General features: G+C 40.9%; 1 protein-coding gene across 9 annotated transcripts in view; it reads left to right on the forward strand.

Annotated features, from left to right (window-relative positions):
- KCNMA1 (potassium calcium-activated channel subfamily M alpha 1) overlaps window positions 1–22,122 on the forward strand; it is a 767,391-nt gene that overhangs the window by 591,413 nt on the left and 153,856 nt on the right. For 8 of the 9 annotated variants that reach the window (XM_017871448.1, XM_017871449.1, XM_017871438.1 and 5 more), the window contains exons 15-16: window positions 8,472–8,581; window positions 20,297–20,365. In XM_017871448.1, coding sequence (XP_017726937.1) covers window positions 8,472–8,581; window positions 20,297–20,365 — 179 coding nt within the window. Of the gene's footprint in view, window positions 1–1,681; window positions 1,863–8,471; window positions 8,582–20,296; window positions 20,366–22,122 lie in introns of those variants that run through there. The other variant, XM_017871445.1, reaches the window with a different exon arrangement.

Consider the following 22,122-nt stretch of genomic DNA (forward strand, 5'->3'; position numbering starts at 1 on the left):
GTCAAGTTCATTCTGTGAAGTATTAGTTGAGAATAATTCTGCCTTTCTGGAGCAGGGGAAATTGTGGGAAGTTAGATTTTTAAGACAGAGTGGTGCCATGTTGTGAACCAGCACAGTTCCAAGTGTGGTCCATGGTCCATGGATGGGGACTGTGAGCTGTTTGATACTCATCCATGATGAGTTAAGTACAGAAGATGAGAGTAAGTGCTTAGAAACTTTCAAAGCAATTGGATGGATTAATTTTATATGGATTGTGAATCTATGATAAAAATTTTGGATTTGTACTTCACGTATTATCTTTTCATTTTATTTTTTTGTAATTCTTATTTATTTATTTATTTATTTATTTATTTATTTATTTATTTATTTATTGTCTCATCATGTTGCCCAGACAGGTCTCAAACTCCTTGGCTCAAACGATCCTCCTGCCTTGGCCTTCCAAAGTGCTGGGATTACAGGTGTGAGCCAGTGCCTGGCCTGTAATTCATTTTTATTAGATTTTGCAAAAAAATGGATATTAGAAATAAAAGCTAAACCCTGGTCCCTCATCTCAGATGGGGTGAGAAGGGCTGCCCTGGAAAACCCTGCATGCGAAGCTGAACTATCCTGAGGTTGGTTTGGCAGATACCTGCCTGAAAACATTTACTTCCTGCTCAATTTACCCAAATAATTATTTTCAGTGGTATTTTTAAGAAACCTTATTATTTGAAGGACGTGTAAAGATGTTCTTTACTGTTAGCAAGGTTGCAAAATCAAATTCCTATTTGGACAGAGAGTGAATAGACCCATCTTTAAAAAGGTCTCTTAGCTGTAAACACCTTTTCTATATTGCAGAGAAAATTAAGGAGAGGGTGGCAAAACCTTCTACACATTAAAAAGAAAGGACCCGTTTTCTGCCACATGTGTAACACTTTAAAAAAATTTCTCAATAATTATTATTTTAAAAAGTTCTCATATCACTCTTGCTGTTAACCCCTCCTTTACCTTCATTTCCTTGGGCACTCTGTCTTTCCAGAAATAATCCTGGTTGGGATAATGGAGTGAGGGAAAATGCCATGTATTCTGGCGCTGTCTTTTAATCTCTCTCTGAACACCTCATGTGGGCTGATTCTTTTTTCATAGTGCCTGATGGAAGAAATCTCATTTGATAGTCTGCAGCCTACTTGTCTGGGAGTAAGAGATTTGGCCCAAGTCCACTCCAAAATTAATATTTGGAGTTGTTTATTTATTTGTTCATGGCTGAAGCAACCAGTTTTCTGGCATTCCATCAAATCCCCCCAAAATTGTTTTAACTGACATTGTCCTGAAGCCTTTGGAAAATCTGAGATCTTTTGTCCTGTTCACACATTCTGGAAAATGCTCTCTGAAATAGACCATAATTGTGGAATGCCAAATTGTTATGGAGTCCCTGAAATCCAAGCAACTTTCAGAAAGGCAGCTGAACTGAGTCCACATCCAAGAAGTTCAGCGTTGGGATGCAGTTTGGCACAGAGAAGAAATACATTCTGAAAAGGTGCAAATCACTATTCTCTTCTGCTTTCTTCCTTTGTATTCACCTTGATCACTAGTTCGCTCCACCCCAGAAAGCTGTGCAGCGAGACATTCTCTGTGCTGGCACCATTTGGACCTCAGCTAGCAAGATTCAAACATTCATTTTGTTTATTCTATGAATTGCTTTTAGGATTTGCAATTATACTGAAGAATGAAGAGGCTAAGAAGAGGTGGAGAAGGAGATAACCACATGCCCTTTGATAAAAACTGGGGCAAGTTTGTTGACATTGGAACATAGAGGGAAATAGAGGAGGAGAGAATCTGACAAGTCCCATGATGAAGTCTTCTTAATGCCTTGCTGGCCTTAACATCGTACTTTTCAGCAAGAAATGAGAAAACGCAAGATTCAATTAAACTTTTCCCCTTGACAGAGCATGCTGTTGAGGAATGGATACAAATGACCCCCCATCCATTTTAGTAACCAGCCCAAACATTCATCAACTAGAGCCCATCAATTTTGATTTCATGTTTAGTATTGTAGGCAAAGACTTGACACATTTTGTGGGGTTTTCTTGGGGGATGGGGTCAAGATAAATACGTTTTAATGGCATCTGAGATATGCCAGTCAGTTCATATGACTGCATTCTGTTTCAGACAATCTTATTATAAAGGACAGTGACAATGTATTGTGTAATTTATATATATAAATATTCATTCAAATGTGGCTAATTCTTATTAAGCACTTCTAAGATTTAAAACTGTGGATCCTTTACAAGAAGAATACTCACTGAAAATTCAGATAGACTTTTTAAAAACAGTGAATGTAATAAGTTCTTGTGAATACACTAACCTTCTACTAACCATTTTGGGCAGTGTTAGTGTGTATATGTTACGACTCATCTCTTCTTATTGCAGCTATTAACATAATGGTCATTGGTTTTTTATAATTTCCTTTTAGCTCTTTACTTTTGATATGCATACTATAATATATATTTGGATTAAAAGAGTATGCCTGTTTTCAATTAAATAAGGACTGGTATATGACAGTCTTTGGAATTATTTGTATGACTTCACGGGTAGAGATGGACTTTTGCAAGATTATTTGGCTGTAATCAACACAGTTATTCAGACTCTTTACTGGGAACAGAAATCCTGACGGCTGTAACACACTCCCAGCCAGGAGAGTTGAATTTTTCACATTCACCGGGCTGTTAGCATTAGAGAAACACAGTTTCACTCTAATCAGAGGAAGCATAAAAAATAAAAGGCATCATTACCAACCCACCATTAGTGACACATGCGGAACGTGGGATCAGGAAGGTATGACTTCCCACGGAGCCAAGGCTGAGGTTTCCAGTTGGAGGGTATATTTGATGGGGGAGCTGTCTGCTCATGGATTGGTGTGAAACCATTTGCTTGGGAGGTTCAACTAGACTGGTTGAAAAATTAGATAATGAAGAGTAGATAAATAAGACAGTAAGAGGTGTAGGCAAGCTAGTTCATTGGCTCAATCCCCTGTTCTCACTGATGATCCCGTGTGTATTTGATGAATAAGGACCCACAGAGCATCACCTGCTCATCTTTGCTAGGCACTCTTCTAAAACAGCTGGGGTTTGATGTGACAGCCAAAGGATAAATTGCTGCCTCAGGAAATGCTCTGCCTTTGACTGATTGCTGAATGGCTGGCAAATTAATTCTGGCACCTTTCCCTAAGTCATTTTGGTCCCATTCCTTCATTTTTTCTGCTGAGAAGTGTGTCTTCACATTACAGTTAAAAATACATTGACAACACAAATGTGGGGAACAGCATGTACTATTTTAGGAAAGAAGTTGTAGGCTAGGAAGGTTCCATTTTGTGTGACAGAAACCACACTTTTATGCTCTGAGAGGAGGCTTGAACCACCCTTTCAGCTAGAGCCAAAATGGATTATTACTCCTTGCTAGATGTCTCTTAAAGTCATGGGCTATAGAGTTTGGGCTTTTGAGTGCTTGACGGGCTTCGGTTTTGAAATTTGTTATTTCCCTCAGGTACTTGTACGCAGCAAATCCTCCCCGTCTGCCCAAATCCTAACCCCTCTATCTTTGTGTTGGATGGTTAAGAGTGTGAACTCTGAATCCTGTTTGTACCACGGATTCACTTTGTGACTGTCAGCAGGTTTCTTAACCTCTCTGTGCCTCAGTTTTATCATCTATAAAAGGGGAATTCATAATGACAATAACTCCCTTCACCTGGTCCAGATTTCTTTGTTCACTTTCATTTTCTTAGTATTAAACACAAGGTTTTATTTATTTATTTTAGAGGCAGGATCTCTCTCTGTTGCCCATGCTGGAGTGCAGTGGTACAATCATAGCTCCCTGCAGCCTTTAACTCCTGGGCTCAAGCTATCCTCCTGCCTCAGCCTCCTGAGTAGCTGGGACTACAGGGGTGTGCTACCACATTTGGCAAATTTTTTAATTTTTTGTAGAGACGGGGTCTTGCTGTGTTGCCTAGGCTGGTCTCAAACATCTAGCCTCAAACTTCCTGCCTCAGCCTTCCAAAGTGCTGGGATTACAGGTGTGGCCAAGGATTTAAATTCAATATATTTTGCACTGACTTTTTTTCTGTCCTAAGAATGCATTGTATGAGAAATGTACACTTTTGTTTTTGCTTTTCAAAAATAAGTCGAAGATATCACACTCGAGACTTAGAATAGTAACCTTGATAGAAGGTGACAATTTCAGCCCTTGGGTCGGTATAAAGACTGAGGTTCTGTTGCTGAGTTTGCGATGTACTATGATGTCATGACTCTGGGTTCTCACTCCTGACTCGTCTGATGTGATCAGCCTATTCCTGTCCTTGTTCTGGCATGACTTAAGGATTAAATGGTCTCAGTATTAATTATAATTACTGATTCTCCTGCTCTTGTGTTTTACATAAGGGTTTTAAAAATCTTTTTAATTGTGATAAAATACTCATATAAAATTTGCTCTTAATCATTTTTAAGCATGTAGTTCAGTGGTACATTCACATGGTTGTGTGACCATCACTACCATCCACCTCCAGAACTCTTTTTATCTTGTAAAATGGACACTCTGTCTCAGTTAAACAATGACTCCCCATTCCCTCTCCCTCCAACCCCTGGCAACCACCATCCTACTTTCTGTTTCTATGCATTTGAGGACTCTAGGTACCTCATGTAAGTGGAATCATAACATAGTTGCCCTTTTTGTGATTGGGTTATTTCAATTAGCATAATGCCTTCCAGGGTCATCCATGTTGTAGCATGTGTCAGAATTTTCTTCTTTTTTAACACTGAATAATATTCCATTGTAAATTACCAGACTTTGTTTATCTAGTCATCTGTCCATGGACGGTTGGGGTGCTTCCACCTCTTGGATATTATGACTAATGGTGCTGTGAGCATGAGTGTACAAATATCTCTTTGAGATCCTTCTTCCATTTCCTTTGAATGTATGCCTAGAAGTGGAATTACGAATCCAGTGGTAATATTATGTTTAATTTTTTGAGGAACCACCATACTGTTTTCCACAGTGGCTGTGCCACTTTACATTCCCACCAACTACATACAGTGCTTGAGAAGATGACAGTGTAATTCAATTAGCAATTTTAGCCTCTTTTAAAAGTGAAATTCCTTTACCAGAAACCTCAAAAACATATTGACTATCCATATGGAAATAGTGTTAAAGATGTGGAAATCTTAAACAGATGGCGATGACAACGGATTTAAATGCCCCAGCATTTATTCATTTGATTCGATGCTACTAGGTCTAGTGTGTAGAGATTATCTGCAGGTCTACACAAGGATGTGGAAGAGGCATTTTGTTTTCTAGAACAGTCTGTACTTTTTTCTACTTATTTGACTTTTAGTCCTCAAGCATTTCCGATTAGCCACAAAGGCAAACTTGCAGGAAAAAAGATATGGAAAAATCATTAAAAGTCAGATATATGTGGTCAGGTATATCATAATCAGATATATCTGGTGCTTTCTCCAGCAAAGAGAAAAATATGGGGAAGTAAATACCAGTTTTGATTTAATCAGAAACTAGAACAGATCCTAAGATGAAAAATACATGCAATCAATAATTGCTGAATGAAAGACTCAATAAAACAATTTTTGCTAAATTCAAAACAAACATGAATGATATTGTTACCCTACAAAGAGTGTGTTCCTTCTTATTTGGAAAGTTTAGTGATTCACCTACAATAAAATTTGGTATAAAGAATAGCTTCATTAGGACACAAAGGCATGAAATTCTGACCAAAACTAAAAGAACTTTGTTAAAACCACATTAATTGAGGAGTACCACCAATGATCGATAATAAAGGTTTATATTTTCATTATTTTTGATAATCAGTTGTTGTATTTAAATTAGACCACAAGCAACACATTATAAAGAACACATATGAAAAGAACAGGCCGAATTCTTTTACTTCAGGAATACTATTTGCCCATAAGGCTCTAGTATGGGGATTTATAATTAGTGAGACCTCATATAGTATCCCATTCATTAATAAAACAAATTATGCTAATACTGTTTCCCAAATATTCTATATTCCAACATTTTTTTACTAAGGCAGATTAGGCTTTCTTCAAATTAGTTAGAGTTAGTGACCTTTGCTTATAAGTCAAGCATATCTTTTATTCAAAAAAAATTATTGAGATCCTGTGGTTTGGAGAAATTAAAAAGTTCATGCTTAGCTAAACACATTGCAGTTAATTTTTAAAATCATACCATTTAGCAATAAAATTGGTTGAGTGACTTTTTTTTTAAGGACCCCACTCTGGGGAAGGCCAATTTGTAGATAAACAGCTCATACCCAGCAGCACTGCCTAGCTAATGTCTCACCTGTGGGAGTAGGTTGGAAGCAGCTCAAACAAATGAGGTTAACCTACATAATCTAATCACCCAGACTGAGCAAAAAAACAGACAGAAAGCACAGAGTCAGGGAGCCTTCAGTTTATTTCTAATTTTTTTCCGGCTTTTGTATGCTGGAGTATCACCAAGTAGATGGTAGGTGTGTCCTTGCCCACTGTTCCTAGGTCCCCTTCTGATCCACTTGTTGCATTTCTCCCAGTTAACTGACTTGCCACAGGCAAGATGCCTTTGAATACAAGATCAGCACAAGACGTTCTAAAGAACCACTTCCTGTTGGTGGGGTGGCTTCCTCTCATCTTCCTCTTACCCAAGCCCCCACTGGAAGGGAAGCCTGAGAGGTTGCAGCCAAAGACACACAGCTTGCCCTCCTTCCCTCAGGGAGGCCTGTGAGATCCTTAAGCTCCCGAAGTGGCTCAACATTCTCCTTGTAATTCACCAGTTTCTAAAGATTGACTCCATTGTAAGCCCGCAGCGGTGGTGCACGCCTGTAATCCCAGAATTTTGGGAGGCCGAGGCCAGCAAATCACTTGAGGTCAGGAGTTTGAGATCAGTCTGGCAAATATGGTGAAACCCTGTCTCTACCAAAAATACAAGAATTAGCCGGGCATGGTGGTGCACACCTGCAATTCCAGCTACTCAGGAGGCTGAGGCAAAAGAATCTCTTGAACCCAGGGGGCAGAGATTGCAGTGAGCCGAGATCCCACCACTGCACTCCAGCCTAGGTGACAGAGCAAGACCGTCTCAAAAAAAAAGAACATTTACTACACTGTGAAATCCTTCCAGAGATACCTACCATGAAGAGGATTGCTGGGAAAACCAACTAAACTTGACTACTTAGAGAAAATGCATATTTTAATGAAATTTGGAGCAAGACCTCTCTGAAACTACATTTTACTTTTGTGATACTCCTTTTGAAATTTGGAGCAAGACCTCTCTGAAACTAACATTTTACCTTTTCTGATATTCCTTGTGAGGTCAGAAAAATCTGTCATTTTGTGCAAAGTAGAAATATACTGTTTCATTATAATATGTACATGCTTGTTATAAAAGCCTTCGACAATACAGGAATCTATAGAGAAAAAAGTATCATTCTACCACTCAGAGGTAACAACTGTTAGTGTTTTGATATAAAGTTTCCTAGATTTTTTTTACGGCTTTACAAACACTCAGATAACTATAGGGCATCTAAAAAATAGGATCAGATTATATACACTATTTTATAATGTGCCTTTTTACAGAATTTATACATGAACAGGTATACATTTTCATTATAATTTTAATTGCTTCTTAGTATTCCATTGTATGTGTGCCATTTATGGTTATTTCCCATTTTCATGAATAGAAAGGATGTTCTTGTATGTTTTTTTAACCTGTGTTTTCCTGTTTCTTTGCTATGAATACTTAAAATGGAATTGTTGTGTAAAATACTATGTACTTTTATAAACTTTTATAGTAATTGCAAAATTGCTCTTCAAAACAGTTGTATCAATTTCCTTGCCCACTAATGTTGTGGGTGAGTGGCCATGTCTCCACACTATTAGAAGTCATACAGATTAAAGACTGGGTACAGTGGCTCACACCTGTAATCCCAGGACTTTGAGAGGCAGCGGCAGGAGAATCACTTGAGGCTGGGAGTTTGAGAGAAACCTGGGCAACATAGCAAGACCCTGTATCTAAAAGAAAAGAAAAGAATTGCCAGGCGTGGTGATGCACACCTATAGTCCCAGCTACTCCAGAGGCTGAGGCAGGAGGATTGCTTCAGTCCAGGAGTTCAAGGCTGCAGTGAGCTATGATCCACTGCACTCCAGCCTAGGCAACAGTAAGACCCTGTATAAAAAAAAAAAAAAAAAAAAAAAAAAAAAAAAAAAAGGAAGGAAATCACACAGGTTAAAAAAGAAGTGGTATTGTAGAGGGCACACATTTTATGAATTTAGGGTCATTGAGGGCTTTATATGGGTGCAGAGGTTGTGTTCCTGATTGCCGAAAAGGTCACCATTATCTAACCAGTGCATTCATTTGTTTGCCTGAGAGTATAACTCAGGTTTCCCTTTTACAGCCCACCGTCATATTTTAAACTCTCCGCATGTGTTCCTTTCCTTCAGATTGAGGAAGACACGTGGCAGAAATACTACTTGGAAGGAGTCTCAAATGAAATGTACACAGAATATCTCTCCAGTGCCTTCGTGGGTCTGTCCTTCCCTACTGTTTGTGAGTAAGTGACCATTAACTGGATGCTCTTTGGCTCTCAGGGGTATCGAATGTGCCCCTTGCAAGAAAGCCTCCCACCTCTGCTGGGTACAGTTGGAGCACTTGACAATTGCTAAGGGTATCCTGTGTGCTCGGCCCCATGTGAGGAACAGAAGGGTGGGTCATTACATGGTCTCCGCCTGGGGAATTTCCACTGGCCTCACTTTTCTTGACAGGCCTGAGAGTCTTGGACTTGGATTCATCATTTATGCTAACTTATGAACTACAGTTATCCTGCATGCCTCCTGTGATGTAGACACATTTATGAACAGTGGCATAAACCCCTGCCTGTCTGATTCTAATAGGGCAAAACAAATCTTGCCAGCCCCTCAATGAAAGGAATTTTAATCTGTCTTCCAATCAAGTCTGATCATAGAGACAACAGAGAAGCTACTGCAATAAAGCCATTCAAAGTGCTTTCACCCTTTGCTGAGGAAATGTGGAACCAAATATACAGAAGGAGGCCTTGAGCCCCCACAGAGGCAACTGCCATGTTATAATAATAACAAGTCTTAGCTTCTCTTTCTACTGGCTCAGCAGGATGGATCAAAGCCACCTGCCATGGCCACTGCAGGTAGAATAGATGGTCACCTATGGGGGATGACCTCAAGAGCTCTACGTGTCTGCCGTGAGGCATGACAGTGCCTCAGATTCCTCACTTAGAATCCTCATGTCTGTAATTGCAGCACTTTTGGAAGCTGGGGTGGGAGGATCACTTGAGGCTAGGAGTTCAAGACTAGCCTGGTGTCTTGAACCAGGTGTGTGGTGGCACACACATATGGTCCTAGCTACTCTAGAGACTGGGATAGGAGGATTGCTTGAGCCCAGGAGGCTGAGGCTGCGGTAGGCTATGATTGCGCCACTGCACTCCAGCCTGGATAACAGTGAGATTATATCTCTAAAATAATAAAAAAATAATACTCTCAGATGTTGAGTTTAAGATGAACGGGGTCTTTGTGCCCATTGAAAACACAAACTCCCTGAGGTTGGTGAAACATTAAGCCTGATCTCCTGACACCTTAGCAAAGGATTTGACAAGTGTTCTTCTCATTGGGGAAAATCGGGGATCTGGGAGCTCACTGGGCTGAGGAAGAAAAGCCATTTGCTTGCGCTTCCTGCCTACTTACAAACCAAATCACCTTCCCGAAAGAGAGGTCTGAAGACATCCAAACAAAACCGATTGGGCTTTACCACAAAGGAGAGGACAATCCTGGGTGCCCTTGGCCTCCTCTGTATCGCGGTTTTCTTTCTGTATGCAGGAGGGAGGGAGGCAGAGCGCTTGGTGGCTTCGTGTTTACCTGGAGCCTCCTGTCACTGAACACAGCAGGTGCACTCTGTCAGTCCCTGGGCCCAGACCCTAAGCAATCCAAAATGGTTTGGCTGTTTACTGAAATTTCTCACCCTGTCTCTAAGCGAAAGTTTAAATGCTAAATGGACTGGAAAAATGAATAGGTAATTGATTCGGAAGGAGTTATTTTCTGAAAATGGATGCCCTATTGTGACTCCCATGTGTGCCTTTCTTTGAGAGCTATTTCTCTTCCTGCCACTGAGAGGAGTTAACCATTCAGAGGCATTGGGTCCTGGAACACTGAGGCTGTCCCAGGGGATCTCCCCCTCCTTGGAGCTTGGCCTGCCTAAGATAGAAAGCCCTGGGGAAAGCAGGCTTTTTAACGGAAGCTAGTTTTATAAAAAGGCAATTGAAGCCTTGTCTCTCTAATGTGGTGGTGGTCTGAGCACATAGACGAGCTGCCAGCGCCTGCAGGGAGTCTTAGGCTGGTGAGGGCGTCAGCAGGGGCTCCGTCAAGCCCCCTTCCTTGGCTGTGGGGTTTCCCTGGCCTAACTGGTGTTTGTGTCCAACAAGAGTGCTCCCTTCCCAACCCCCAGGCCCTTCTTGCTTTTCCACCCTTCTCTTACTCTGCTCCTGGTAACTGAGGGGTTTCCTCTCACGGGTAACTTGGAGGGTTAGGACTGCTCCCCCTACAGGCTCTAAATGAGATACTCACAAGGTACGTTTGACTACATTAGTGTTTAATTTCATAAAAACTAATTGCTGATATTTCAAAATAGTGGTATTTCACGTAAAAACTAGATTTCTGGCTTCTTTAGAAAATCTAATGTGACAGTGCAAGACCTACATTTCCTCTGAATGCTAACTGGCTCCAGTTTGATGCAGCAAAGGGGTTAGTGTAGTCATGTAGTCACTCCTCCCTGATATCTTAAACCAGGCCAGATTCACACATAAATCCCAGGCCTGGCCCTGTGGATGTGTGAGTTTGCCAACCCTGACCCACTGGGTGGTATGGAACTTCACTGGCCTTCAGCCAGCTCAAGACCTGGCACTAGTGGCTCTGTGAATATTCCCTTTGATTGATTTTAGTATTTGGAACATGTCCCAAGGAGGAGACAAATTGTTGTCAGATAATTTAGTATTTGCTCAGTAAAGCTTCTGGAATATATATATATATCCCACTTCTGGGGGGATATATATATCCCAAAATATATATATATCCCACTTCTGATGTGAGTGAGAATGTGTACAACTTAGTGCTATTATTCGTTTAATACAATGATACAGCAGAGGTAGAAATGATCAATAAAGGAAGGACATTTAATGAGATTTAGGAACATCCCAAAACATTGAAGCTCTCCTCAAGCATTTGATTATCTGGAGGCTTAATTATCTGTGTTTTCTACTTTAAATTAAAGAAAAGCCATAACTCAAAGTTACCAGCAGTTTAATGATAACACTCTTCAATTCAGGTTAATTAAAGCACAGCCGTAATTAGAGTGTAGTGTTGTACATCACTGGGCTGGCACGTAAGTATTTTCATTACAGTAAGAATTGGCTATTCAATTTCAAAATGACATAAAGGATGCCAAAATATGTTTTAAGCTGGTTCACAGAGAAGAAAAAGAATTGGGGAATATTCTGAGTATCATAAAGCACAGATAAAATATACAGATTTTCAGAGCAGTTTCTGTAATTATGCGCTGCACTAAAACAATATGCAGCCAATAACATCTTAAAGCATGGAAAGAAATAAATGTACTTTTTCTCTGGGCTGGCAAAATGCTCCCTTGCAGGGTGGGATTGGGAGAGCTTGGAGTTTTCTCAGAAGCTAGGAGAGTCATTCTATGAAAAGATATGGGAGCAGGATGTAGGGGTGAAATTTGAGGTTGTTTCCCAAGAGAACAGGAAGGGGAACAAAAGAGGCAGTGGAGGCAGAAGGTCCTGCCACCCCGAAAGCTATCTCTATCAAAATTTCAAGCCAAGAGATTCTCAGTGTAGCCTTCAGTCTGTGGCTGAAGGCCCAAGACCCCCTGGCAAATCACTGGTGTAAGTCCAAGAGTCCAAAAGCTGAAGAACTTGGAGTGTGATGTTCAAGGGCAGGAAGCACCTAGCACAGGAGAAAGAGGAAGGCTGGAAGACTCCACAAGTCTAGTTCTTCCACATTCTTCTGCCTGCATTATCCTAGCCATGCTGGCAGCTGATTAGATGGTGCCCATCCAGAGTGAGGATGGATCTACCTCTCCCAGTCCACAGACTCCAGTGTTAATCTCCTTTGGTAGCACCTTCACAGATACGCCCAGGAACAATACTTTGCATCCCTCAGTTCAATCAAGTTGACAATATTTAACCATTACAGGTGCTTACCCCAATTTCATTCTCTGAAATAGGAGTGCTATGACTTATCTGTCAGTACTGGTTAATGTCTTTTCCCCCTCTCCCTCCTCTCCTTTTCCCTCTACCATTTATCTTTCTCATTGAATATAAAAGAAGCACTTAGACAGAAAGAAACACATTGCGAGCTATATGTGTATCCAATTTATATTTACTTTTAACCTTTAGTAAATTCTCTTATCAGTTAGTCACCAATTAACCAGATATTTAATGAATTGGGATATGTGCATCATTGTGCCAAGCTTGGTGCCACTTCTAGAGGAAACTGCCTACTAGATTTGATCAAATATGTGTGCATGAAAAGATTAATAGCAATACTTACAAATGCCAACAAATGCCAAATAAAATATTCAGTTTGCCTGGGTTGGCTGCCTCCAGAGTTTACGGTCCAGCTAAGGAACATAGTACCCATCCTCAGAAGACCTAGGCACCCACTGATAAGTGCTTTGGTAGATGCACACAGCTGGGATAGAGATGCTGAGAGTTATAGGGACATCCCCCTGTAGGCTGGGGGGACATGGGGGTGTTTCCTGGAAGAGATGACATTTGAGCTGTGTCTTGTCAGTAGTTTTGATTCAGATGGGGGATAAAGAAGGAAGAGGATATTCTAAGAGGACACTGCGCCACGCAGTACCATAGGGAGCGCTCTCAACACATAGGTCTCCGAGATTTTCCAGTTAGAGCAAATTGATTTCCGCTTTAGATGAGAGAAAGAGATGCATCAGATTTATTTTGACTTGTGATTTTTTTTTTTGGAAACTGATAACAGTGTTTTTTATGCGCATTTGCAAAAGTGAGGGTGCATTCCCCTACCCCAGGGAGGGCAGAGGGGAGGGGAGGGACTGGACAAGGAGGAACTGCAGAAAACCACAGGTTCAGCAGTTGGGCTACCTCAAGAACACTGTGTTCTAGGTTCTGAATTTCACGGTGAGCTTGTTAGTCGGTCATTCATCATTTGCAAAATATAAAAGCTGAATTGTATCTGGTTTTACAGCTCAGAGGGGATTAGGACAAAAGATGTATTTAAAATATGGTGTGTGTCTCTCTCTGTCCCTCTGCAGCTGATGGAGCAGTTAAAATTCAGATTTGATGTGGAGCATTTAATGCCTGGGTAACTTGGCGAACTGTGATCAGATCTTCCCCAGCTGTGCTGAAGGGCAGGAGTTCTGTCCCCAAGCCCAGGGGCTAGTATGGATGCTACTGTGCTGGTTTAAGAGTGCAGGGGGATTCTCTATTCCCTCCTCTACTCCCTGCATTCAGTGCTCCCCTCCCAAATTCAGAAAATCATGCTCTCAACCTATGTTGTTTTGCACAGACAGATCTTTAAAAAGCAGCAGCTTGGGGAAATTTAAAATTTAAGACCGCCCGGAGAAAGCTGGGCTTCTTGCCCAATGAAAACTGTAGCTAGTTTAACTTGAGTTCTGTGAAATCATTAGTTTTTAGAGAAAGACATCTAAATTTGAACATGGAGCAGAAAGAAACCAGGCAGACCCAATTGTTATATGGTAGATTTCTTTAGCCTGACTGCAAAAATGAACATTTTAAGTGAATTTATGGAGAGACTCAGATCTCGCTCGCTCTTTTTTTTTTTTTTTTTTTTTGAGATGGAGTCTCACTCTGTAGCCCAAGCTGGAGTGCAGTAGCGTGATCTTGGCTCACTGCAACCTTGTCCTCTGGGGCTCAAGAGATTCTCCTGCCTCAACCTCCCAAGTAGCCTCTAGTCCCAAGGGACTAGAGGCACGCACCACCACACCTGGTTAATTTTTTTGGAGTTTTAGTAGATACAAGGTTTCACCATGTTGCCCTGGGTAGTCTTGAACTCCTGAGCTCAGGCGTTCCACCCACCTTGGCCTCCCAGAGTGCTGGGATTACAGGCATGAGCCACTGCACCTGGCAGATCTCATTTTTTAAAAAATATTTTCCCCTCACAGAACTGGCTCTATTCATCTACTGGTTTGGGGAGTACTGTAATTAGGGTTGAACATATATGAATAGAGATGTGAATACAGTATTCGTGGTTATTTCTACTACAGAGACCCAAGAGGTGACCTTCTATGTGCTTGTGAATAAACTGTTGACCCTAAAGTCTATTGAAATCCTCAGTAACAGGCTACTGAGGCAGTAGTGGGTCCAGAATTCTCTACAGAGGGGTCAGGGAGGGAGTCCTGTTGGAAATGGGGTGGACGCTTGGGCGTGGTCAGGGAGGGAGTTCTGTTGGAAATGGGGTGGATGCTTGGGCTTTGACTCAACATTGGGTTCTCATAGCAAACACACAGTTTTTTCTTTCATTTTATGTTTCTCATTAACAATAATAGCAAGGCTCTCTAAAAATGCAGTTTCTTCACACTTTAGGCAAAAGTTAATTGTCTATATTAAGTAATGTATTTTTAAATTCTAGAGTCTTAGGTGTGCTAGTGGAGATGGTGTGTCTGTGAGTGTGTGTGTGTGTGTGTGTGTATGAAAGAGAGAGAGAAAGAGAATAAGAAAGTGGGAGAGAGGGTGGGGATATTCTGAAACCTTCCCACTCCACTCCTATCAAAGCTTCATAGAGAAATAGAGTCTTAACATTTCCATGAACATTTTAAATCACTTCTATTTTCTTGGTGCTGAGTCTTGGAAATCCTGATGTTTCAAAGTTTCTTTACCTAGATATTTTGATTTCTAGGACCTGTCATTTTAAATTAAAGCTCCTGAATGTGAATCTTTTCCATTCCAACCCGTTGATCCAGAAGACCTGGTTTCCCAACGTGCATTGTTTGTATCCGTATCTACTTCAAATACTTGTCCCAGTGTGACATTCCTGGGGCCCTCTGGATAGCTGAAGAGGGGCTGGTGCTTCGGGTGGGCTGGGTTCAGGGGGAATGATGACAGTTGCTTCTTTCGTCCTCCCTCATCTGACTTGTAGGGTGAGTCCTCTTCAACAGCCCCAGACCTCCTCTTTGTATGTTCTTCCTGAAGGTGCAAACTCTATGACAGGTTTCCATGTTTAATTCACACCAGCAAGTAATCTTTCCAGTCAAGGGGGCTGATTTAATGGCAAGAACAATTTATTTCCCTCTGGGTAGACAGAAACAGTTGGACTCTAATTCTTAAGAGCCTTTGTTCAGGAACATCTGGGTTGAAACTACTGTAGTTAACAGATGATGTTGGCAGTAAAAAAAAAAAAAAAAAAGGCTTTGTATAATGTCGCTGTCAAATTTGGTAGACCTCTACTTAATAATTATCAAGAAAGCAATCTAACTTGTTATTACAACAGTTTTATTGCCGATTGCGGGCTTAAGACCTTTTTGTGACAAGTGGCATTTTTTCTTGAAAAAAGAAGTCATTTCTATTCCCCTGTAATTATTTTTGCAACCAGCAACAGCTTCCTGCGTTGGACATATTGGGACATTTTATTTTAGAAACCAAGAATTAAATTATTGCTAGCTTATGGCCAATTTTATCCCATTTATCACATAGTGAAGGCTTTCTTGCTTCCTTTTTTCCCCTTACCTCACCTCACCCTGCTTCCTGATTTCACACCAATCCTGTATATGTTGAAACACTGTAAGTTGAGTAAAGGCAGAATTAGAATAAGGATTAGATGGCTAATGCCCATTCTTCTTTACCAAAAAACGGTGCTGAGTGATGCGAGTAAATGTTTAACCAGAGAACATCAATTTTGAGTAGACTGAAAGTATATATATTCTTGAAAATGTAAGGGGTACATAAGGGCATAAGAGGGTCTCTAGAAGGTCCCAAGGACAAATTGCTGTGTTTTAGAATTGGACTTGCATCTTGGCATTGTGGATCGAAGGCAAAAATTAGATTCCCAGAGCATATCACTACTTTTATTTCCTTCTGTATCCTTCCTTTCCCATCTGTCCGCTTCTAACAAATAAGACAAGCTAAGAAGCAGCTTATTTCATGATTCTGTACTGACTTCCAAGCTTTCTCTGCATAGACTTTCCTAGTTTGCCACTTTATCTTTTCTCCATCACTCCAGCCACTTATGAGATTTACTCCCCATTCATGCATGCATTTATTTATCCAGCCTTTGCTGAAGGCTTACACTTTGAACTTTGCAAAATGCCAGTGAGGGAAAGCATGCATCCTGTACAGGAAAAACTCAGTCTAGAGGGAAGAGATAAGTAAATAAGTCATTACCACACCAGCTCCCCTGTTCACTCAGCTTGCTCTGCTCTTCCCCACGGGACACCTCCAATAGAGGCTGCATCTCTGCAACAGGATGCAGTCCTTAAGCCCAGGATTGTGACATTGGCCAACTCTCTGTGGCAGGATCTAACAAAAAAGTGTGATTTGAACACTCACAGAGGGAGCCATAGCTCTGCTTCCAGTGTAAATCATGGTTTATTATACTTGATTTGTATTCTGCAATATCCAGAGGATACCTATTATAGTAGGGATTAAAAACTTAGATACCTGTAAAGTTCAGGCAGTTAGCAACAAAGAATGAAGAGTGAGGCCATCTGAGACAACAGAGAGTGGTGGGGACTGTGGCACATTGGAGAACAAACATCCCATCCAGAGGGATAAGTGCTTCACACCCTTTTAGCCATGTAGAATGTGGTGCCAATGTAGCCATATCTGATTTTTCAAGGAAAGCTGAAAAGCCAGTTTTTATGTGAATTCACTTGTTGGCATCTATTTACAGTTTTTTAAAAAACACTGTACTTACCAAACAGAATGTGTCTGCCTGTTGGGCTTGTGACTGCCACTACATTTCCTCTCTTCTGATGAGAAGCATCTGTGCAGCACATTGCATCAAAGACTTGATTTCTACTTTTGGCGTTTTACATAAAAGTCAGTTGACCTTGACCTAGTTGCTCTCCTCTGTTTGGACCTCAGTTTGTCATCTGCCTAGAAAGGGCAGAATCAGCCGGTCTTGAAGGGCTTGAATCTGAAAATCTGTGTTGTGGCACGGCTTGCCTATGTTCTCTCTGTTCACATCATTCTATCCCTCTCCTTTCCTTTGGCCAGTGGGCAACAGCTTGTTTTGGGTCAAAGGACTTCTTAAAAAGGGACTTCTATAAGGCTTTGGAGAATCATCTTAGGTATGGATTTGAATGTTTTGACGTTATGGATTTAAAACTGGAAGAGGACTCAGATCTGCAGGACCATCCCGTATAAGGTTAAAGAATGAATACAAGGCCACATAGATTTTAGGACTTTCTTGTAGTAGGAAACTCTTTTCTTTTTATATCCAGTTGGTAAATGGTACTGTAGTAGCTAGGAAGACATAATTCACCATTACTGTGAACTATTACTTCCCTTCTTACCAGTGGGATTAGGTTTATAAAAGCAATGATGATATTTGATCCCATGAACTACCAGAGTCCCAAATTGGACTGGTCATTGCTCATAGGATATTAGCAAATTAACCTTTGCACGATCCATACTAAGTTTAAGATCAGCCTTCTCCCTGATGTTTTGGTATTTAACTACTATTTACATTGGTAAGTGGTTACTTAATTTGGTAATTTGGTTCAATAAACATTGCATAAGCTACATATATATTTTTAAAAGCAATTTAAGTTCCAGAAGTAACAGTCCCATAAAGGGTACATGTTATCAGTGCTCTTTGGGACATAAATTAAGGAAGGCATTTTCCAGCTGTAGTCGGATATGTGTGTTGGTGTTTCAGCAAGCTGCCCAATCAGCACAAAGCCCAGGTCATTTGAATCTTCTGGCAGGAATCAGAAAACCTGCAAATCACAGAAGATCCCAGATATGCCTGGATAGAAGTGGTCCTTTGACATCTGACTGTCTGCTGAAAACAGTGCTGGGGACCACAACCTCACATGTAGGAATGAGCAATTGGTCTCACTCCCTGGAGAGCATGAAGCCTTCAGCAGTACTTTCCTTGAAAGCAACACATCCCCATATCCAGCACATCTGATTATGTCACTTTTCTATTTTAAACCAACTAAAATCCCCCAATTCCACTTATAATAAGCTGCAGACTCCTTGCTCTGGAAAGCAAAGACCTCATGATCTTGTTCCCACCTCATTTCTTGACCTAATCACTGTCACACTTGACTTTGCTCACTCAGCTGCAGTCTTACTGGATTTATTGCTGATCCTCAAACACCCAGCGCTCTTCCCTGCCTTAGGGCCTTTCTGCTTGCTGTTTCTGCTTCCTAGAAAGCTCTTTCCCCATATCTTCTCATCATGCTGTTGGGCTCCCTGCATCCTCAGAATGCTCCTCCTGAACCGTCACAGATGATATACCTCTTGTGAGTTACTCTTTATATTCTTAGGTTATTTTATTTTCAACATAGAACTTGTCATCATCTAGGAATTTATTATTTATTCACTTGTATATTTGCTTATTGTCTGTCTCTCCCAGTACAAAATAGGCTTCACTGGAGATCGAGATATAGTGTATCCTGCCAGGTATCAGCTAGACACCTTAGGCAAGTTACATTGACTTTCTGATCCTTGGTTTCATCACGTGTAAAATGGAGCTATCAATAGAAGTCTGAATAATTGGGGTAATAGCTTTCTCTTAGGGATATTGAGGGGATTAAATTGAACCACCAGGAAGCCCTCCCCATATTGTGACCCATTACCTTATCCCCCTTACAATGCTGGAGCTGAATAAATAAGCATAAACTCATTGTTCAATCTATCAGTTAATCAATGTTCTATTATTCAGAATGGTAATACTCATTGTAGAAACTTGTCGTACATCATGTATGTAATTATTTTGTTTATGTGAGCTTTTATTCTATAAGTATGTAAGTGTATGGTTTCATCTAATTGTATTGTGCCATTTACATGTTCATGTCTTTTTATATATTTGTTCTATTTACATGTTCATGTCTTTTTATATAATATTATTTGTTGATCTTATATCTTGCAATATTCTGTGAAAAGCCATTTAGAATGCTAATACTATATTGCATTGTACTTTATTGCCTTATTATTGGACATTTAGGTTGTTTTCTATTTTTCTACTCTGTATAAATAATACTTACTCTGAACATCTTTAAGCATAAACATTTTACTGCACCTTTTGTTATTTTCTTAGATTTGAAACCCAGTAAATGGAAACCATTTGTTTGTTTAGCTTCTCTGTATCGGTGTGTCTATTCACTATGCACTGTGGAGAATTCCAAACAAGTTCAGGACTCTTAAGGAAGTTGCTCTGGTTAAGGAGACAAAGTTCAGACACGTGAAACAGTAGGGAGCGACCATAGCCAATATAAAATTAACTAAAGGCTCAGTGATTTGTTTACAGATAAGGTGCTGGGAGAGTTTTGAGAACAGAAAATCACAGGGTAGCAGAAGCTGGAGAAGACCTACTGCTTGGAAGATTAGAGTTGACGTGGCCTGGGACGATGGATTGGGAAGAAAGAAGAAGGGATGGGGAGTGGGGGATGCACAAGGGAAGGGATGGAAACAGGAACAAGCCAGCCTTAAAGCAGTCTGCTCTGCAGTTGAGAGCACCAGGCAGATGAGGTGAGACAGCTTGGATGGAGCCAGGAGTGACGATGCCATCGTCATGTGCTGGGCACCTACACAGAGGCCAAGTATTATTACCATCATTCCAAGCACACAGGGGTCTGTTCAGAACAACAATATGAGCCATTTTTACAAAAGACTGAAATGGAATCCAAATAACAGGTCCAGCTGGTCCAACTCTTTCCCTCCCCCTGTAGTTAACATTTTACTACCCGACCGAGTAACTAATGAATCTGGCCCAGTGTAAATCCCCAGGCACAAATCCCTGCTTGGGCTCTGTGTCTAGACAGCCAGACCTGAGTGCAATTTGCACTTTGAGCATCCAGCACCTTATCACTTGCAAGAAATCAGGTTTAACAGGGAAGATGGGGAGGTGCTGCTTCCACCCCTCCCTTTGGCGCAGTGCCGGTGGAATGAGGATCCCCCTCGGACAATGATTGCATTAGGAGACTGAAAGATCGTAATAGTGTTTGTTATGTGGCTCTGGTCATTCAGAAGCACTGATTGGGAGGCTTCTCCATCTCATTGCAGGCTGTGTTTTGTGAAGCTCAAGCTCCTAATGATAGCCATTGAGTACAAGTCTGCCAACCGAGAGAGCCGGTAAGTTTGCGGTGACCCAGCGGCCGGCTGACACTTTTGGTGGTGAGAGTGCATTCTGAGAACGGTCGGTTCACTTCTGCTTTCTTGTGAATTATTTATCTGCATGGAACCATGTAACACCTCTCTGACCCTAGAGCACATTTCGAGGGTCCCCCGGACACTGCAGCTTCTATGCCAGACCAGCCTGGCATCCAAAGCCCTGCTGGGCATTCAGAGAGTGTTTCTCCAGGGAAGAGGGATGAGTCCTACAAAATATCTCCACCTGATCATGCCGACCTGGACTTTTCACCTTCTAAGTGTTAAACCAGACCTTAAAACCCTTTTTTTACTGCTGTGAGCAAAAGGCAGGTGGACTCTGGCCTCCTTTACAGCAGCCTTGGGGTAGAGCTGTGAGGGGAGACACCAGCTCTCTTGATAGCCAAATTACAAGCAGCCTATTGTGTACCATATGTGCTTCTCCCGGTGCAACCAAAATCCAGGTGGCAGAATATCAGCTTCATGTAAATGAGCCAGGAGAGTGGGGCTCAGAGGCAGGAGCTCTCTTTATTTATTTATTTTACACTTAATTATGTGCAAATCAGACTGATGAGGGACTGTGTCTGGTTGAAATAGATAACATCCCAGTCAATATATGAGTTCATGCTGGAGGTGGGAAGCATCATGCTAACAAAAATTTTTGCTGATGGAGTACTGTACGCCTTACAGATAAAATAGAGATGATTTTTTTGCTCCCCAATTCTTGTCAATAGTTTTGGAAGAAAGAGAGCTCATTGAGAAATGCTCAAGCTTTTGTTCTGTGAAATGACACCCATAGTCTATTCCTTATAGTTCATTTTTTTGATCCTGCAGATGCCCAAATGTAGAGTGCAGATCCCTCCAACAAATACCTTAATACCTGAGCAGAGTACAGGGGAAGACTAGACATTTCCTTTTATCATCATCTAAGGAGTTTTCCTTATCTGGGTGAATAACCCAATATAGCCAGACTTTCAAATGTACAGTCTGTGTCTATGACAAGGCAAAACAGAAGAAAAGAAAACACTGGATTGTAAACAGATCAATCCAATGTTTTCTTTTACGTTAACTACCAGATCAGATTGCTCACAAAGTCAATCTGATCAAATGTTAAGCTATTTTGAAAACCCAAATCAACCAAAAGGAAGAAAAAATGGTAGATTTGGTGGCCATATGTAGAACATGGCTGTAGCAGTTAACAAGTATGTAGGTAGATAAATATTTTCTTTTTCATGTTGGCAAAGTGAAGAATATTATTTGCAAAAACTGAGAGTCCTGGTTATTTGTTGTTCAGCAGATGAGGTGGTTTTCTGGGATTACTGTTTACCCATGTTTTTGCCAATACTCACTTGTACCTGTGTAGGGGAACTGTTTGTATCCTGGATTTTTGCAAATGATATTCTCCGTGTTGCCAAGTCAGCAAATCTTGGTGTAATTCAATGTTCTCTATTTACTTTTGTGCATCTTTCAAACAAAAAGATCATGATGTGGGTGATGTTGATGCTGAATAGTGTTTTTACCATTCTGGAATAATCTGACTGCAGGAGATTGCACCCTGAACCTTGAGCAGTTGTCTCTCATTCATTGCCTTTTGGTCCCAAGGAGACAAAAAGAGCGAAAGGCTGTTAATGGTTCATCGTGAACTCAGTGTCACTCTTCTAAGAAATTAACTCAGAGCACTCCCTGAAGACGAAACTTTTCTTGGATGGGCCCTTCAATTGAGTCACACTTCTGAGATGTTT

Source organism: Rhinopithecus bieti, unplaced genomic scaffold (genome assembly GCF_001698545.2).
Source record: "Rhinopithecus bieti isolate Rb0 unplaced genomic scaffold, ASM169854v2 scaffold_4781, whole genome shotgun sequence".
NCBI lineage: Eukaryota > Metazoa > Chordata > Mammalia > Primates > Cercopithecidae > Rhinopithecus > Rhinopithecus bieti.